Source organism: Mytilus galloprovincialis, chromosome 5 (assembly GCF_965363235.1).
Source record: "Mytilus galloprovincialis chromosome 5, xbMytGall1.hap1.1, whole genome shotgun sequence".
Lineage (NCBI taxonomy): Eukaryota > Metazoa > Mollusca > Bivalvia > Mytilida > Mytilidae > Mytilus > Mytilus galloprovincialis.
In genome coordinates this window covers 28,855,100-28,870,897 of record NC_134842.1, presented here as the reverse complement: position 1 = coordinate 28,870,897, position 15,798 = coordinate 28,855,100, and the positions used below count along the sequence as shown (strand labels likewise).

At 30.8% G+C, this 15,798-nt stretch overlaps 1 protein-coding gene across 12 annotated transcripts in view; it reads right to left on the bottom strand.

Moving 5' to 3' along the window:
* LOC143075549 (uncharacterized) overlaps positions 1-15,798 on the bottom strand; it is a 127,177-nt gene that overhangs the window by 23,048 nt on the left and 88,331 nt on the right. For all 12 annotated transcript variants that reach the window (XR_012978343.1, XM_076251014.1, XM_076251016.1 and 9 more), the window contains 3 exons: positions 14,054-14,353; positions 12,439-12,726; positions 11,109-12,082 (listed from right to left, as the gene is read on the bottom strand). Coding sequence is in view for 11 of the 12 variants with exons in the window: in XM_076251014.1 (XP_076107129.1) it covers positions 11,109-12,082; positions 12,439-12,726; positions 14,054-14,353 (1,562 nt within the window). In the remaining variant the exon portion in view is untranslated. The remainder of the gene's footprint in view (positions 1-11,108; positions 12,083-12,438; positions 12,727-14,053; positions 14,354-15,798) is intronic.

Here is a 15,798-nt window from a genome sequence, read left to right as displayed (position 1 = left end):
CTACTGACAGACTACTTCTGGCGTTAGTTATCTGACCACTGGTATTCCTGTTCTTTGTAAACAGATGAATGAAGCTTGAGCAGACGTGAAATATGCATAAACAGATGTGAAATATGCATATCTTAGAGTCTAATGGGAATAATCGTTGTTATTTATGATAATGTTTTTGTTTACTTTTATATTTCTATTTATGAGTAATAATAGTGGGAAGAATTATATCAGGAAATTAATAAGATTCATCAAAAAATAAAATGTGATTTGAATTTAGAGTAAAAAATTGATACAGAATGTAGAAGAGGGATGGAGCACATTTTTATTATGTAAATATTTCTATCTGCTATTCCAAAATTTGCAAAAAATCCCTAAATGTTGCAAAAATTGGAGAAAAGATCTGGCTAAATTCATAGACAATACTCTTCTTTTCCATAGTATATGCTAAATTGCTTTCTTCTCTAAATGTCAAATAAATATCAAAGTTTGTTTCTATTAATTGAAAGTTATCCATTATTAATAAGACTTATCTCCTTGGTAATAATTACATTTAAGTTTAAAAGCAGTCAGCAAGGCTACCAGAAAACAATTTACAAGCCATTTGGAAGAATAAGAGCATCTGCAAGTCCTTGTTCTATACCATCATGAGATAATCATTTGGCCACAAGACCTAATTACTCTTTAATGGAGGTCCAGATGTTACAGATATAAACATTGACATAATCTAGAATGACCCAGATCATCCGACCTTAGATAACACCTGCTAGAACTCAAAGGTTGAAGCCTATATAACTATAAATATCATTTTTACTATTCTGTATTTGTTGTGATGGACAAATTACATGAAAATTGTATAAATGGTTTGACCAGAATAAAAAACCATGGTAAACAAAAATAATTAGGACAAGAAAAACAGCTGTCAAAGAACAATAGAAAGTAAAACCTAAAATTGAGCAACATTAATCCTACCATATCTCAGGATTGAATGAGGGTACTCTGGAAGTGTAAAAAAAGCAGGCCCTTCTGTTGAACTCAGGTACTCTGGAAGGGTTAAAAGCAGTTCCTGCTTAACTGGTGGCACCAAATGTTGGCTTGCTCACAACATATTTAATATTATCTGCCTGCCTAAGCCTGCGTGAGTTAAGGTACCTCTTGAAATGGGGGACAGAATTACTATCAAAATGAAAAATAGTACTAAACAAATAGACAGTTTCTATTTCCAGATGGTAATTGGTAAAGTCTTGGAACCTTGTGACCGATTTTGCAATTACCACAAAACATAATATATAACAGTTAAGAAGAATCTGGGAATAAAATTGATCTTAAAGATGACTGCATGCACAGAAGTAAATACTTGTAATTGCATCCTCAGAATTTATTATCTACTTGTGTATATTGATATTTTGACGCCACATACCTCTTCAAACCTGCTCCTTAAGTATGATAGTTTATGGAATGGCGATCTGCCTGACAATGCAGCCATTATTATATATAGTCTCTTAATAATCAGAATGTACTAATCCTTGTCTATATTTGCATGAAGAAATGTTTTTTTTTCTCCAAACTTTCTAATTCTGATCCATTATATCTTAATTATCCTTCTCAAATTTGAAAATGTTTGGAACATAAAATTCTATTAACTAATTGTTTTCATTAATTTCACAACAGCTTATTTCAAGATTGGAAAACTTGAACAAATTCCTATACAGTTTAAAGAAAAGCAGACATCCATTGAAACATGTTGTTTTACAAAACTGTAAAACTCAGAACAAAGGCTTTATTCCAATGTACCATGAATGTTAATCTCATAGAATCCAGAAAAAAAAATGGCATTCGGATTACACTATCTCTCCACAGGTACTGTGAACTTCAAAATTTCAAAATCTCAGATCTTTTTGAGGTTTAAGATAAGACTCATGACTAATGTGCACTTTTTATGTAAGATCCTGATCATCCAGAAGCCTATATCAAATCTGGTAATTTTGAAGGTTAATCGGAATAAATTGACTATGTATTAATGGGAAGGCAAGACCTGGTCAAACTTATATATACCTGTTATGGTTCATTTTTAAAACGCAATTGTCTATAACATGACTTTGATGAGCTGAAACGTTACGATATTTTGCACAATTTTGTGTATTCAGCTTTCGAAAAATCTTTTGAATGTAGTGATATAGTAAATATGTGATTATTTTTGTAAATAGAAAGTTGGGATCTTTATAGATGTTAAACATACAAATAAAATCATAGAAGAACCAAATTAAATTGTAATAAACAATCTTGCAGAAAACATCAATATGTAATAAAGAAGGTATCAAAGATGCTCCTAGTATACGTAATCACATTAACGCTATGAAGTTTAGTCTTCAGATATACAACTGTTTACTAACAAAAGTCCAATCAAAGAAAACTCCTTCTAACTTAGTCCTCTAACTGTCAACATCAAAGTCTGTTTAAGAGTGTACCCCAGGTTGGTAAAACAATGACCTTTTTGATTCCTGTCAACAGGTTTAAAATGACAATTTATTTTTGTAAGTCGCAAAAACGTTATAGTGTATGGTCTTTTTAAAACCCATCACCGATGCAAAATTATGCTGAAGAAAATATACCCAATTCAAACAAAAAAATTGATGGCCTGATTTAATATTACAACATTTAACAAAAATAAATACGGCAGATGGCAAAGAAAGACAAGCTGCTGGCACATAAAGGATGCAGCTGGGTTTTGGATTGCTCAACCCTTGCTAATCCAGGACAGTAGTGCAACAGCACAACATAAGATCAAACCAAAAATTTCAGTTGCTAAGGGTTAAGCTGACATCAGATCAGACTAAGCTTTTATTTTCAAGACAATAATTCACTTCAATTCCTGTATAGATTATTGCTTTCAAGAAATCAGAAAAATGTCTTGCCTAATGTATCAAAATTATAATATAAAATAAAATTGAGAAAGGAAATGGGGAATGTGTCAAAGCGACAACAACCCGACCATAGAGCAGACAACAGCCGAAGGTCTTCAATGTAGCGACAATTCCCGCACCCGTAGGTGTCCTTCAGCTGGCCCCTAAATATATAGTTTACAAGTTTGATAGCTATTGGTCTGTTAATGCCAATTATTAGTATACACCAAGGAATTCTGTAAGTACATGTAAACCACTGAACCAGGAATAGAAACTTGTACCTACTTAGATACATCACAGATATGTAGGTAGTACACACATACCTTCCTAATTACTAACGGTAAAGTGGTTGTGGAGGAAGCGTTTAAGTGAAAATTGTTCTTCTAATTGGTCTCTGAGAGGTGAAGTACGCCTTGGGTTATTAGATGAAAAGATAATAATTAGTTTATGATGGGATCCTTTAGCTATAGACAGATATTTATTGCAAACAACAACAAAGAAAGTTAAAAAGTCAGACAGGGAACACTTACAGTAAATTCAGAAGTTTTTATGTTATCTCTATTATTTGGGTTAATTGTCCAACAATCGCAATTATAATTGAACATATTAATTTCTTAATTCTATATTTAATTACTTTTCTGGAGGAAAAGAAATGGTTTTCTCGTTTTTTATATAGATTAGACTGCTGTTTTTCCTGTTTAAATGGTTTTACACTAGTCAATTGTGGGGCCCTTTATAGCTTGCTGTTTGGACTGTGAGCCAAGGCTCTGTGTTAAAGGCCATACTTTGATCTATCATGGTTTACTTTTACAAATTGTGACTTTGAATAAGGCTCAAACCAATCTTCTTATATCTATTTGGGCTTACCAAGTACTATATTTTGACCTTTTTCAAACAATATGCACCACTGTACCAAAGGTTTATGTTCCTTGAATTTCTTTTTAGTTTTGAAGTTTGCATTGATGAAGATTGACTTTTTTAGGGAAACAGTTAACTACTTGATGTGGAAAAACAAATTGTTTGTTAAATCACCAAGGAACTTTCTCTATGCTTAGATAAATTAGGACTTATAATATTAAAATGACTTTGGATATTAGCTAGGTACATCTGTACCCTGCAGTTTTGACCTTGACTCTGCTGCATTTTATCTCTACCTATCAGAAATCAACTGCTAGTAAACCAACTTACAAGTATAACCTTGAAGATATCAGCAAAAAACAAATAGATTACTCTTCTTGCAACAACAAATTCTATGAAATTAGCAAAAACATTGGTCAAATAAATATATGAAAGTGAAATACAAATGTGGATGATATAGGGATACATAAAACAAATCCACATAATATATTCCATTTTTTATGGACTTACCAATATTCCAACGTTTTTCAGGTTTTATTCTACTAAAATTTTGCTTGCCATAATTTCTGAACTTCTTTTTTATAATTCACATCACTTATAGGGAATTGTTTCGTTTACCTACATACCAATGACAATACACTATATAAATTGCACATACAAATATATTCATTATGTTGGGTTTTTTTTTTACCATAAATATTATATTATAGAAATATTTGGGAAGGAAGCCTTTGCCAAAAACAAATATGTCATTAAGCACACATGTTTTGTCTTTTCTGTTGCATTTAAAGGTTGCTGTCAGATAACAAAACTGAAATCAACAAAACATCATTTTTATGATAAACCAATCAACTACATAACATATTGACAAACTAGTTACATCAAGAGAGTGTGAAAGTCACATGATTACATATTGCTTCTTGAACAAGGTTTCATTGGGTAAAAAATAGTTATAATAAAAAGTCCACACCATAATATATTTAACTACCCTGCTTTAAAAAATATCATTTTTTAAATTACATTTCTTTATGTGTCCCTCTTAACATTTAAATTTTAATTTGTTTAACTTATTGTATAATACTTATAATTTAACCTGAACTGAGCCCCTCATGCTGCAGATAAGCTTGCTGACATTTTAGGAAGTGTGTAAGATGATGCCTACCAGGTAGCAGCAGAACTAATACATTACAATCATTAATGTTCTAATGGATAATCTTATCTGTTAATTAGACCATCAATATCTACACAAGGAAAGCAATGTTATTTATCTAGGCTAGGTGGTAGATGCAATTTTAATAGATAACTTTCACATATTTGTGAATTATGGCCAACTTATCTGGGCCCACAGCCTCCTCAAATTTATAATAGAAATATGTTACATTTTCAACAATATTTCATAATTTATGGGACCTCTTCTAAACACTTATTTCCTTATTTCTAAATGGTTATCTGTTCAGTTGAAATAATGATTACTTGCAGGTTCTTATAAAAAAAAGGAGACTGGATTAAAGAATAAAATATACTACAATCAGTCAATCCTTTCCCTTAATGCAAAACTTTCTGAAAATCTAATTTATATTGCAGTTCTAAAATACAAGCATCTTTTCAATTGATATGAGGTCAGAATACTGGGTCTAACCTGAGACTCCTAAAACAAAAGTGTGTTATAGAAGTCTCAGGTCTAACTGAGAAAGATTGACTGCAAAAATAAGATGCAAAAATTGTTTCAAAACTTACACTTATGCTATCTACTTTGGAAAAAAAAAACCATTTCTCTTTTGACAGGTGCATGCTGCCAAAATCATGGTGGCAACTAAGCTTAGTTTCTTTTAATTTATTTGGATGCTCACACAATAGATAATAGGTAACAAAAATTCCTTTATTTTCTGACAGTTTCTTTTTCTTTATTGCAATAAATCTTTTTTAATTTTCACTTAATACCTTTCTTTAAGATAATATCCAAAGAATTAAATTTCAAATATCTTCATAAATAATTGATTTAGATTATTTAAATGAAAGATACCTCCTCTCTTGTCAACTTTGCAGATTATAAAAATCCTTTAAAGCAACAGGTGCCAGAAAAATATTAAAAAAAAGCAAAAACTGTTGCAAAAGTCTTTTATACCCTTTCTGTTTTTTTCATTTAACTCTGCGTTAACTTACCTTGTTTAAAAGTTATAAAATCAGAATGTATTAATCACAATTGTTCCACTATAAAAGATGCACCTACGACCTTCACAATTCTCTCAAGATCACATGTGCCTCCTTCTGTTTACAACACATATAAATATTCTCTGAGCACTGTAATCCTTTGCCAAACTTTATAATAATCAACTTTTTTCCTGTTTCCTCCTCATTATTATTGGGGAGATTTACAGATGCTTGATTTAAGATAATCAGTTATTAATCCTTGGTCAGAGGGGCATTGAGATTGGAATCTGATTGCAGAATTACCTAATTATTAACAGATGTGCAATAATTAATAACATATATACTTTTTCCCTCAATGAGTTTTTACTTTTTTCTAATTAATCTGAATTTATGTAATTTGTTCTTATCCAAATAAACTTCAAAACAGTAATGTATCTAATGGGATTTCTTATCTTTCAAAAGTGTATACAAATTAAAAGCCATTATGACACAGTACTATAGCTTTATGGTTACAAATTATTTGTAATGCATTTTCCATAGGGTATCAGTGGTATTATTTATTTTCAAGAAAAATAAACAATCTTGAAAAAAAATTGGTAGTATTTCCTATTATCAGAATTGTTACCGCAGGATAACAGCAACTATAAAAGTCCTTATGGCTCCTTGTAAAAGCATTGAATATATGTTCTACAATTTGAATATTGTGTTATTGCACAATGTTTTTTACCATTCCCTAATTTTAATTTAAAATAATTCAAGCCCTGTTTTATCCATTCAGGAGTGGCCAAGTGGCATACAATTTTATTCCTTAATCTGAGTACAATTTTGGAGTTTAAAAGGTTACTGGTATAACGTAAACAAATATTGCACTTTTATAGCAGTCCTTTTAAAGAGGAGGAAGTCTTATGTTACATAATGTATTTTTGAATAACATAAATTTCATTTCTTATTCTGCTAGCTGTCTTCTTGTGAAATAAATTTTATTTGAATGAAACACATAAATGCTGAATTGCAACCTTTCTGATATGTTCGATATATGATCATGATCCAAAATACTTCTGGATACAAAATCATTTGCTGCAAAAAGAAGTCATTAAAAGTTTGCTTTAGAATTAGGCTAGAGGGACGGTTTATCTTTATTATTTCAACATAAAACTAATTAATTCAATGGACTTATACTGAGGTTACGGTATTTTATTTATGTTGTTTTTCTTTATTTTGAGAAAACATCTTAACTGATGTGTTTTCTGCTAAGCAATATTTGGAAATGGGATATGAACAAGGGGAATTAACTCAAGCATTCTTATAGAATTTCACCAGAAGTTATCTGTCTCTATATCATGGTACGTCTTGAATTGATTAAAAGTAGCATTACCTAATTTCATTGCATAATCAACACTTCTAAGCATTGACTTCTGAGCCAAATAAATGCCAATCAAACACACCCTAATTTAAGAAAGAATGAAATGACAAGAGGGAAGCATATGAAAATTGTATGTTGTTTGGCAATATTTCTGAACCGACTTCTAAAAAATTAAAATAATTGACCCAAAAATGTTTCAGATTTTTGTATGCTGGTTAAAATTTATGGGTTTTTTCTTTTCATTAATTTTTATCAAACTTTTCCCAGAATAACCTCTTATTACTTGATTATCTGTCACAAAGTGATGCAATAATGTGAAGATTTTATTCTTTCTGTCTTGTTTCATAACAAACTACATGGATCTCAAACTGTATAACAGTCATGTCAGTTTTAAATTGTTTCTGATGTCTGTGCAGTTTGGTAAACAAGAAACTGTGCAGTTTGGTAAACAAGAAAAGGGAAAAATTAAAATGATTTTTAAGCGTAAAAAAGTAACAAAAAAAGTTTCTTTACTAGAAGCATGACAATAATTTACTGCTTAACAGGAAATCCAAAAGTTACAAGTTTTGCTGCTATTATTTTAACTTTAACTAAGGTTAGCAATTGAAAAACTTATGTGTAACTCTTACATTTTATTTAAAATTCTTCAATAAGTTACACAGATAAACTCTCAGATGAAACACAGACAAATCATGTGGTATCATGTCATACAATGGCTGGATTAGTGACCATCAGAAATAAGACCATGTTATTTCATCAGACAAGACAAGAAAAAGATGAATTTTCAGAAGGTTGCAGAAATGACAAGCGGGAATCTCGTGATCCTTAATTTTGACAAGCCTAGAGACCGTTCAACTTTTTCTCATTGTATTGTTTAATGTAGCTGTGCATTAGAAGTAACTTTAAATTTGAAAAAAAAAATTATAATTGACAGATATTAATCAAGTGCACCTTATCATTTAAATGACTAGGTCAGGTGGGTTTGAATGAGTGAAAAAGCAATCTAAAATATTTTTCACTTTCTTAATATATTGATTTTTTTTTAAAACACCTAAAATTTCTTTCTGATTCATATGTTTCTGTTTCATATCATTTAAACATTGTAAAGCTGTGACTGTTATCTTTTCAAACCAGCTGTTATTCCTACACATTTCATTAAACTTAAAAAAAAAGTATTGTTTATTTTGAAATACATGGGTTTTTTTTAATTCTGTAATCTGAATTATTTTCTCTAGTAACGCCTTTAACACAAAAATCTATCTTGTTAGAATTAATCATGCACCAAAAAATGAAAGTTTATTGAAAGAAGAGTTTTCATTTGGATAAATCTCTGAGATTCTCACAGCCTCCTTAAGCTTAGAACAATCAATTGCAGCACAACTGTCTGGTAGCATGCAAAAACATAAAAAAAAAAGAGCAGACGGCACAAAACCTGTATTTCTCATTTTTGTGTTTAACTGCTTCTATGACATTAATTGCAAGGTAATTGCTTCAAAAGTTTTTGTGTATGCAATTACAGTTCTATTAATTAAAGAAAAGTTGTTTAAAGAAATAATTACAATGCTATTACATTATGCAACTAAGATTCTGTCTTTAGATCTTTTGTTTGTGTTTCATTACGACAAAAAAGAGACATTAGGTACATGTATCAAAGGTACAATTGAAAACCATAAGTTGGAGAAAAACAGACACCAAGAAAAAAATAAATTTATTCTTGCCTAGTAGGAAAAACATATACTTTGTATCTTGCAGAAAGCTACATAAGAGAAAACTTAAAACCTAATATAAGTGGGGTTTTATTTCTCTCTCACTGTTCTCTTTAAAACTATCTATCAAAATTCATTTTGCAATAAATTTTACTGTTTGAAATATAAAAACTGAGTCTTGAAAAGTGTTTTACATAATTCTGCTGCTGCAAATGTATTGAAAGTTATTTATAGGAAAGCTTGAGTTTCATAACCATCCTTAAAATCTCTTGTATTGACTCATTCTTATAAAACGTATACATTAGTTGAATTGGCTGCACTTTTTGAAGAGGAGAAACTATTTATCTTTCAAAGCACTTCATGTTTGTATGAAAAAAGATGAAGTATTGCCTAATAACTAGTCAGACTTCCTTCAGAGACCATGCACCTGCATTAAGCAAACACCTGTGTCATAAGACCATTAATTTAAGGTCCCTCCATAGTGCATTTAATAGTGAACCTGTTTCAAAAGACTACCTTCTCTCTATTAAGTGGTTGCTTAAAACAGGTTTCACTGTGTTCCTTTAATGAAATATTTTTCAGACCATTTTTATTTTTGTATTTTTTTGTTCAAGCTATAGTGTTGTTAACTGTCCGTTTGGGAAGAAGAGCTTCTGATTTCTCCCTTGGTATCTGATAAGCATTAATAGGCTGGTGACAATGTAGACAAACTACTTGGCCAATAAATTTGACATACATTCTTTATCTTCTTTTATTCATAACCAGATTATATATCATAAAACATCCCATAGACAAACAACTTGGCCACTGAGGGCCCCTGGTTTTCCCCTACAGATTTGATATACATCTAGATACCTTCTTTAATTCATAACCAGATAATATATCATAAAACCTGCCAAATGGTACTACCTGATAATGCAAGACAACTGCACCATTTATTCTGATGAAAGAAATCATAATAGGTTTTCAACCTGTTTCTCGAAGAATTACATAACTTTTACATTACAGGTTACTTGTACATCAAAAGTAGAAATAGTCTTTCAATCACGAATTCTGTAGTGGGTTACTTCTAACAGTAAAAACCCTAACCAGAAGTGTAATTATGTAACTATGCCAGAATGATCTTCTGATCACGTATACTAAAGTCAATAAAAAAATCGACCAGAAGTAAAATTACGTAATTATTGCAACCAAAATTTTCAAAAGTTTGAGTATGTAATTGAATATTTATTATTTCAAGTAAGACAAAGGAACCAAAGTGAAAAATAAATAAATATATACAGGAGCAAATTGTTCTAATTTGTTTTCCAGCGCTGGCATACAAAGAATCTCTACTTGATCTTTTTTTCATACAGAAATGTTAAACCTTTTTGATGTACTTTTAAAAGGATTGAACTGAAAACATCAAACTGTGGAATTAATCACCCAGTCTTTAATGAAACTGATTTATTTCACAAAGTAAGCATTCTTAGAAATCAGAAACTTTGTACTTTAAAAAGATGCTGCTTGTCATTCAAAACATCTTTAAGACAATCTAAATATTTTAGTGTTTAAAACTGCAAAAGTTGTAAGAGCATGCATAGACCATTAATTTTGAGGTATTTTATATTGCAGAATTATAAAATGTACTGTAAAAAAATAAAATATCAATTGTAAATTTAAAGCCTTGGATGCACTTTTCTTGATATACATGTACCTTTAATATGAACCCTTAAAGCCAAATATATAAACCCCAAGGATGCATGAGAACCGAAACAAGCGAAAAGCTATATGACCAAAAGGAATAAATCTTTTGTTTTTAAAAAACCTATCTTGTAAACATTAAGACCCACGATTTTTTTTTTACATCCGATTCTGATGTGGGACCTTCATATAGAAAATTCTATTAACCCATAACTTCATGAAATTACATTAGACAGTTTCCAATGCAACAGTGTGTAGAGGAACATAATAGTTAAATTACTTTACCATGCAACTTTAATTGTACTGCTATGCACCTGTTAGTGTGGCTGAGTTATGGCCCCGAAGATTTCACCAATTCATTTTGTATTGGAATACACTGTTCAATTTCCATTACGATTAATTAATGAAAATGATGAACATGATATTAGAGCAACATTTAAAATATATTTAAATTACCTTTGATTGTTCAAGGTCAAGTCCACCATTCATTCTGGAATGTACTACTGGTCGTGTTCCTGCATCTCTTTCATCTCGTGTTATTTTAAGACTTGATGTCCGACGAAGTCCACTACCAGGTCGATTGAGGAATTTTGTTAATTCTGTGTCTTTGGGTTGATCTGATTCTAATTTTCTTTCAAACAATAATCGTGTACTACTTGTTTGACCTAGTTTTGGCGTTTCATTGTCTGTTTTCTTGTCAGCATTAAAATTGTCTGTCCTGCTACCACCATCATGTTGGGCGGCATTAGCACTTATATTGCTGCCTGTTTGTTTAATTTCATCCCTCAAACTTCTAGCACTATCGCACCTTCTCAGATTGACCTGTCTAAACGATGACAAAACTTCAGTCTCTTTTGGTGTATCTGAATCCTTTTTGTCGCCAATGACTGGTCTCCAGCCTGGAGGTTTGGTAGCCAATTTTGAAGGATCATCATTGTTCTGAGGAGAAGATCCAGCCTTCAACTTACCAGCCAATTCTTCCTTCCTTTTACGAAGAAATGGAGATTCTCTACGACCAACAGGGGCTCTTGCACTCTCAGTTCTTCTTAAAGTCACATTTTTCCATGGTGGGTCCTCTGGCCCTTTTGAACGAGCAATTGCTGCTTTTTGTTTTAGAGGATCTTCAAATTTTGTTTTATTCATGTTTATATCAACTTTATTGTCATTTTTTGGCACAATAGTTTCCGTAGTAACGGTAACTTTACTTGGAGTTTCATTTGTTGTTTCTCTAATAGCATCATCTGGTTGAGTAGCTTTACGATATTTGTCCCTCAACGAGTAGTTTGATGAAATTTTCATACTTTCACTTCTCTTGATTGACGGTTCCTTTTGTTTATCTCCTATGACAGGAGTATTTTTATCCCTTCCAACCAACCAATCAAACTGGGTTTTACTTTTATCTTCAGCACCAACAGATCCTGAGTTGCTTCCTGCAAAAATTAGAAAAGTGGTTAAAAATCTCAAAACCATAAATCTGTAGAAACCTATCTGAGCCAAGGCTCCGTGTTGAAGACCATACTTTGACCTATAATGGTTTACTTTCACAAATTGTGACTTGGATATATAGTTGTCTCATTGGCACTCATACCACATCTTCTTATATCCATATACATGTAATTGCTAGTTTTTTATATTATGTATTCATTTATTTTTTCTTGGGTAACAAAATTCTTAATTGAAAAAAAAATTGAAATTTGATTTGGCCGTTTTAATCATAAAAGCTTACAGGAAGTTTGAATTTGATATCACTAGAGAATTAAAGAAAAAAATATTTGAATTTTCTTACCCTCGACAACTACAGTACATTTGGTAGTAATAGCACCATGAACATTACGAGCCACACATTCATAACACCCAGAATCCTCCTTGTGTATGTCACTTATTTGTAACTTTGCTGTCACATCCTGGTAAGTTTGGCGGAAATCTTTTGTGTTCCCTATAATACGGTTATCCTTCCTCCACACAATCATGGGCGAAGGATTACCAGTCACATCACATTTTAACGTGAGAGATTTTCCACAATCAGCGGTCTCGTCAGTTAAGGGACTCAAAATTTCAGGAGTAGCCTGTTTTGCTGGTAAATGAAAAGGATACATCATTTCATAAGGTAAAGAAGCTATGTTGACAATATTTTCCCTTGAGGATTATTTGTACTATATTTAATTTTTTAAATGCCAAAATATGTCAGAGTTATATCAGTATTAAAACTGACCCTGATTGCATAATGTAGATTAAATATATTATGTGAAAAGGAAATGTTTATAGTGTCTAGAAATGAAGCAGGTGGTACTATCAGTCCTCAAGTGCAAAATAATTAACTCTGAAAAGGGGGAATTTTTATAATTTTACTTCAACACTCTCAACTAAGTATTTCAGAACAGAAAAATAAAGAGCTACTGAAAATGTGTAAAAAAATGTTTAATTATCTGCTTCACCTTTAAAAATGGCAACAAAAATTGAAATTATTTACAAAGAAAAAGAAAACATTTTTTTTTCTCCATATTTTTTATGTCATGGTCCCATTTGTAAATAGATCAGCAACCTTTAATCCAAATATCAGCTGATTAAATGTAAAAATCATGCTAATTTCAATTAAAGTGCTACTTCAAATGTATTTAAAACATTTAATAGAATATTTAAATTCCTACGTGTGAAATCGGAATTAAGTATGTTTTGTTGTATATAAATAATTGTCATATAATGGGTTCAGTGTCCGGCAGAAAGAAATCTTCTTAGCATTGAACAGTTAAGAAAAGTAAAAACGTAATAATAATAATAAACAATCTAATAAGCTACACTTGTTGAACTTTTAAAAACTTGTGGACTTATTCTTTAAAAGTGTTTGATTTTTTTTACATTCAAAAGATATATCATAAATTAACTAGCCCATAAGACTATGTTTTACTTGTGTATTTAGAATTATTTTTTAGATGCTCACGAAAAAAGTTTAGACTTTTGTACTTAGAGCTCATTTGCCTCTGCCATAATTCTTATGTCAAGAGTTCAAGAAAAAACATGAACAAAGTTTCAATGCTTTTGTTTAATTTAATTTGTTACATGTCTGCTTTTGAACATTCAACATGTAAGCTTATCTTTCTAGTAATTGTCAGTTGAATACTGTAATCCAAAAAGTTTAAGAGATGTTTTTATATTAAGTGTAAATGTGACGAGATAGGTGTCACAATTTAAAGACTTTGAATTTTAAATTTAGCTAGCATTATTTAACGGGAGCATTTGCTAAAATCTCAATAATAAAAGCAGTGTCAAACAATCGCAATAATTTCTGAATTTACAAAAGTTTATCATAGTTACAGTAATAAAAAAAGATCAACATGGTTTTATTCTTAAATTTGCATTAAACATTAGGTGTTTTATTTTTACAAATGACTAGCTACAAGTACCTTTAACAACAATAAGAGCATCAACAGATGACTTTCCTGAGGTATTTTCAGCAATGCATTCATATTTCCCAGAATCCTCACTGGTTGCCTTGGTTATTAGCAGTACAGCAGTTCTGCCATCAAATGTCTGCTTATGGTGGTTGTCAATGACAACAGTCTGCTGATCCCTGGTCCATCTGATGGTTGGCTGAGGTGATCCTATAACATCACACTGCAGGGTAACAGTATCACTGCATTCATGTATTTTACTCTCAGGTTTAGTCAGGAACATAGGAACAACATCCGTTTCACAAGCAGTTTCTGGAATAAACATCGAAAAATTAAAATGGATACCCTTTTTTGGGGTCTTATTTTAAACATATTTATTTATAGTGGATTGGGAAACAAGTTATTGAAACTTATATTAATCCATCTCCACTATTTTGTTTTGGGTCTTATACAGAACAAACAGTTGAAGAGCCTCTGCTGAATTTTGTTGTGTTTTAGTTTTTTGTTTTGTGTCATTGACTTGTTGGATTGCTGTCTCATTGACATATATATATATATAAAATGATAAATGATATTCTAATTTTAACGTAACATTTTAAAGTCGTAAAATGACATTAGTAGTCTCCCTTGTATTTGTTAACGTCAATCTATTGTTTTATTATATACAAGTCACATTACCTGAAGATCTGTGGAAGCAGTGAAAGTACTAGTAAAAAAGTGATGAATTGAAACCGTTATTATCTTTTAATAATTTTCTTATATATATATATATATACCCAATATAATTTTCTTTTAACGTTTAAGTTTAAAGTAGTTAGAATTGACTTTACACCAATAAAGATGATAAATGATGCATCTATCATCTGTTGTACAGCTTGTTAAATAACATTACAGGTTATATATATTCCTGATTTTTTTTTATCTAAATGCAAACTTTCACTCTGGCAAGAAATGTAGGTTATAGTGACCTAAATGTTAAACAACATGTGCTTTACAAGATGATTATAATATTTAGGTTTCTAGGAAATGCAAGATCTTTGGAAAACTAATTTAATATAATCTTAGTTTTTTTCTGGGAATTATATAACTATCAATATATCATGTCCCCAACTCCTATGTTGCAAAATTTCCAACAGCAGACCCATTCAATCACTTAACTACACCAAAATATTGCTTTAAGTTATATACATTTGTACAAACATCTATACAAATGCTGAATATTTTTCTATAGAATTTGTGTCTCCAAACTGCACTAGTTTTGAAAAGTGGTTGGAAACATTTTGTCTGTCTGTAATACACGTCTGATTCAGAGGAGAAAGAGAATTTCATGAAAGAAATAGAGTTGTAGACTAAGCTACTACAAGAAACAAGCATTTTAGTATCTCTAATACATAATTACAGTGATTTATTTTATTACCACTACTTGTACTCTACTTCAGTAAAACTATTTACATTATGATATATGCATGTTCCACTTAAATTAATTAGTTTGCTTCAGTTTGATAAATATAGGCTCAGTCAGTGCAAACTTAATAGAAAAGATTCATTTGTTTTTACTGGTACCTATATTTCTAAACTGAGGAAAATGGTAATATTTACAACAAGACAATAAGAAATCCAAAATAGCAAGTATCCCACCATTATACATTGTATATTAAGGTTTTTTGGTTGTTGCTTTTGAGTAACATCACTTTCAGTGCCAGTGGTTTATTCAGGGTGGCCAAATGTTTTGGTGGAGAGAGTTTGAATATACAAAG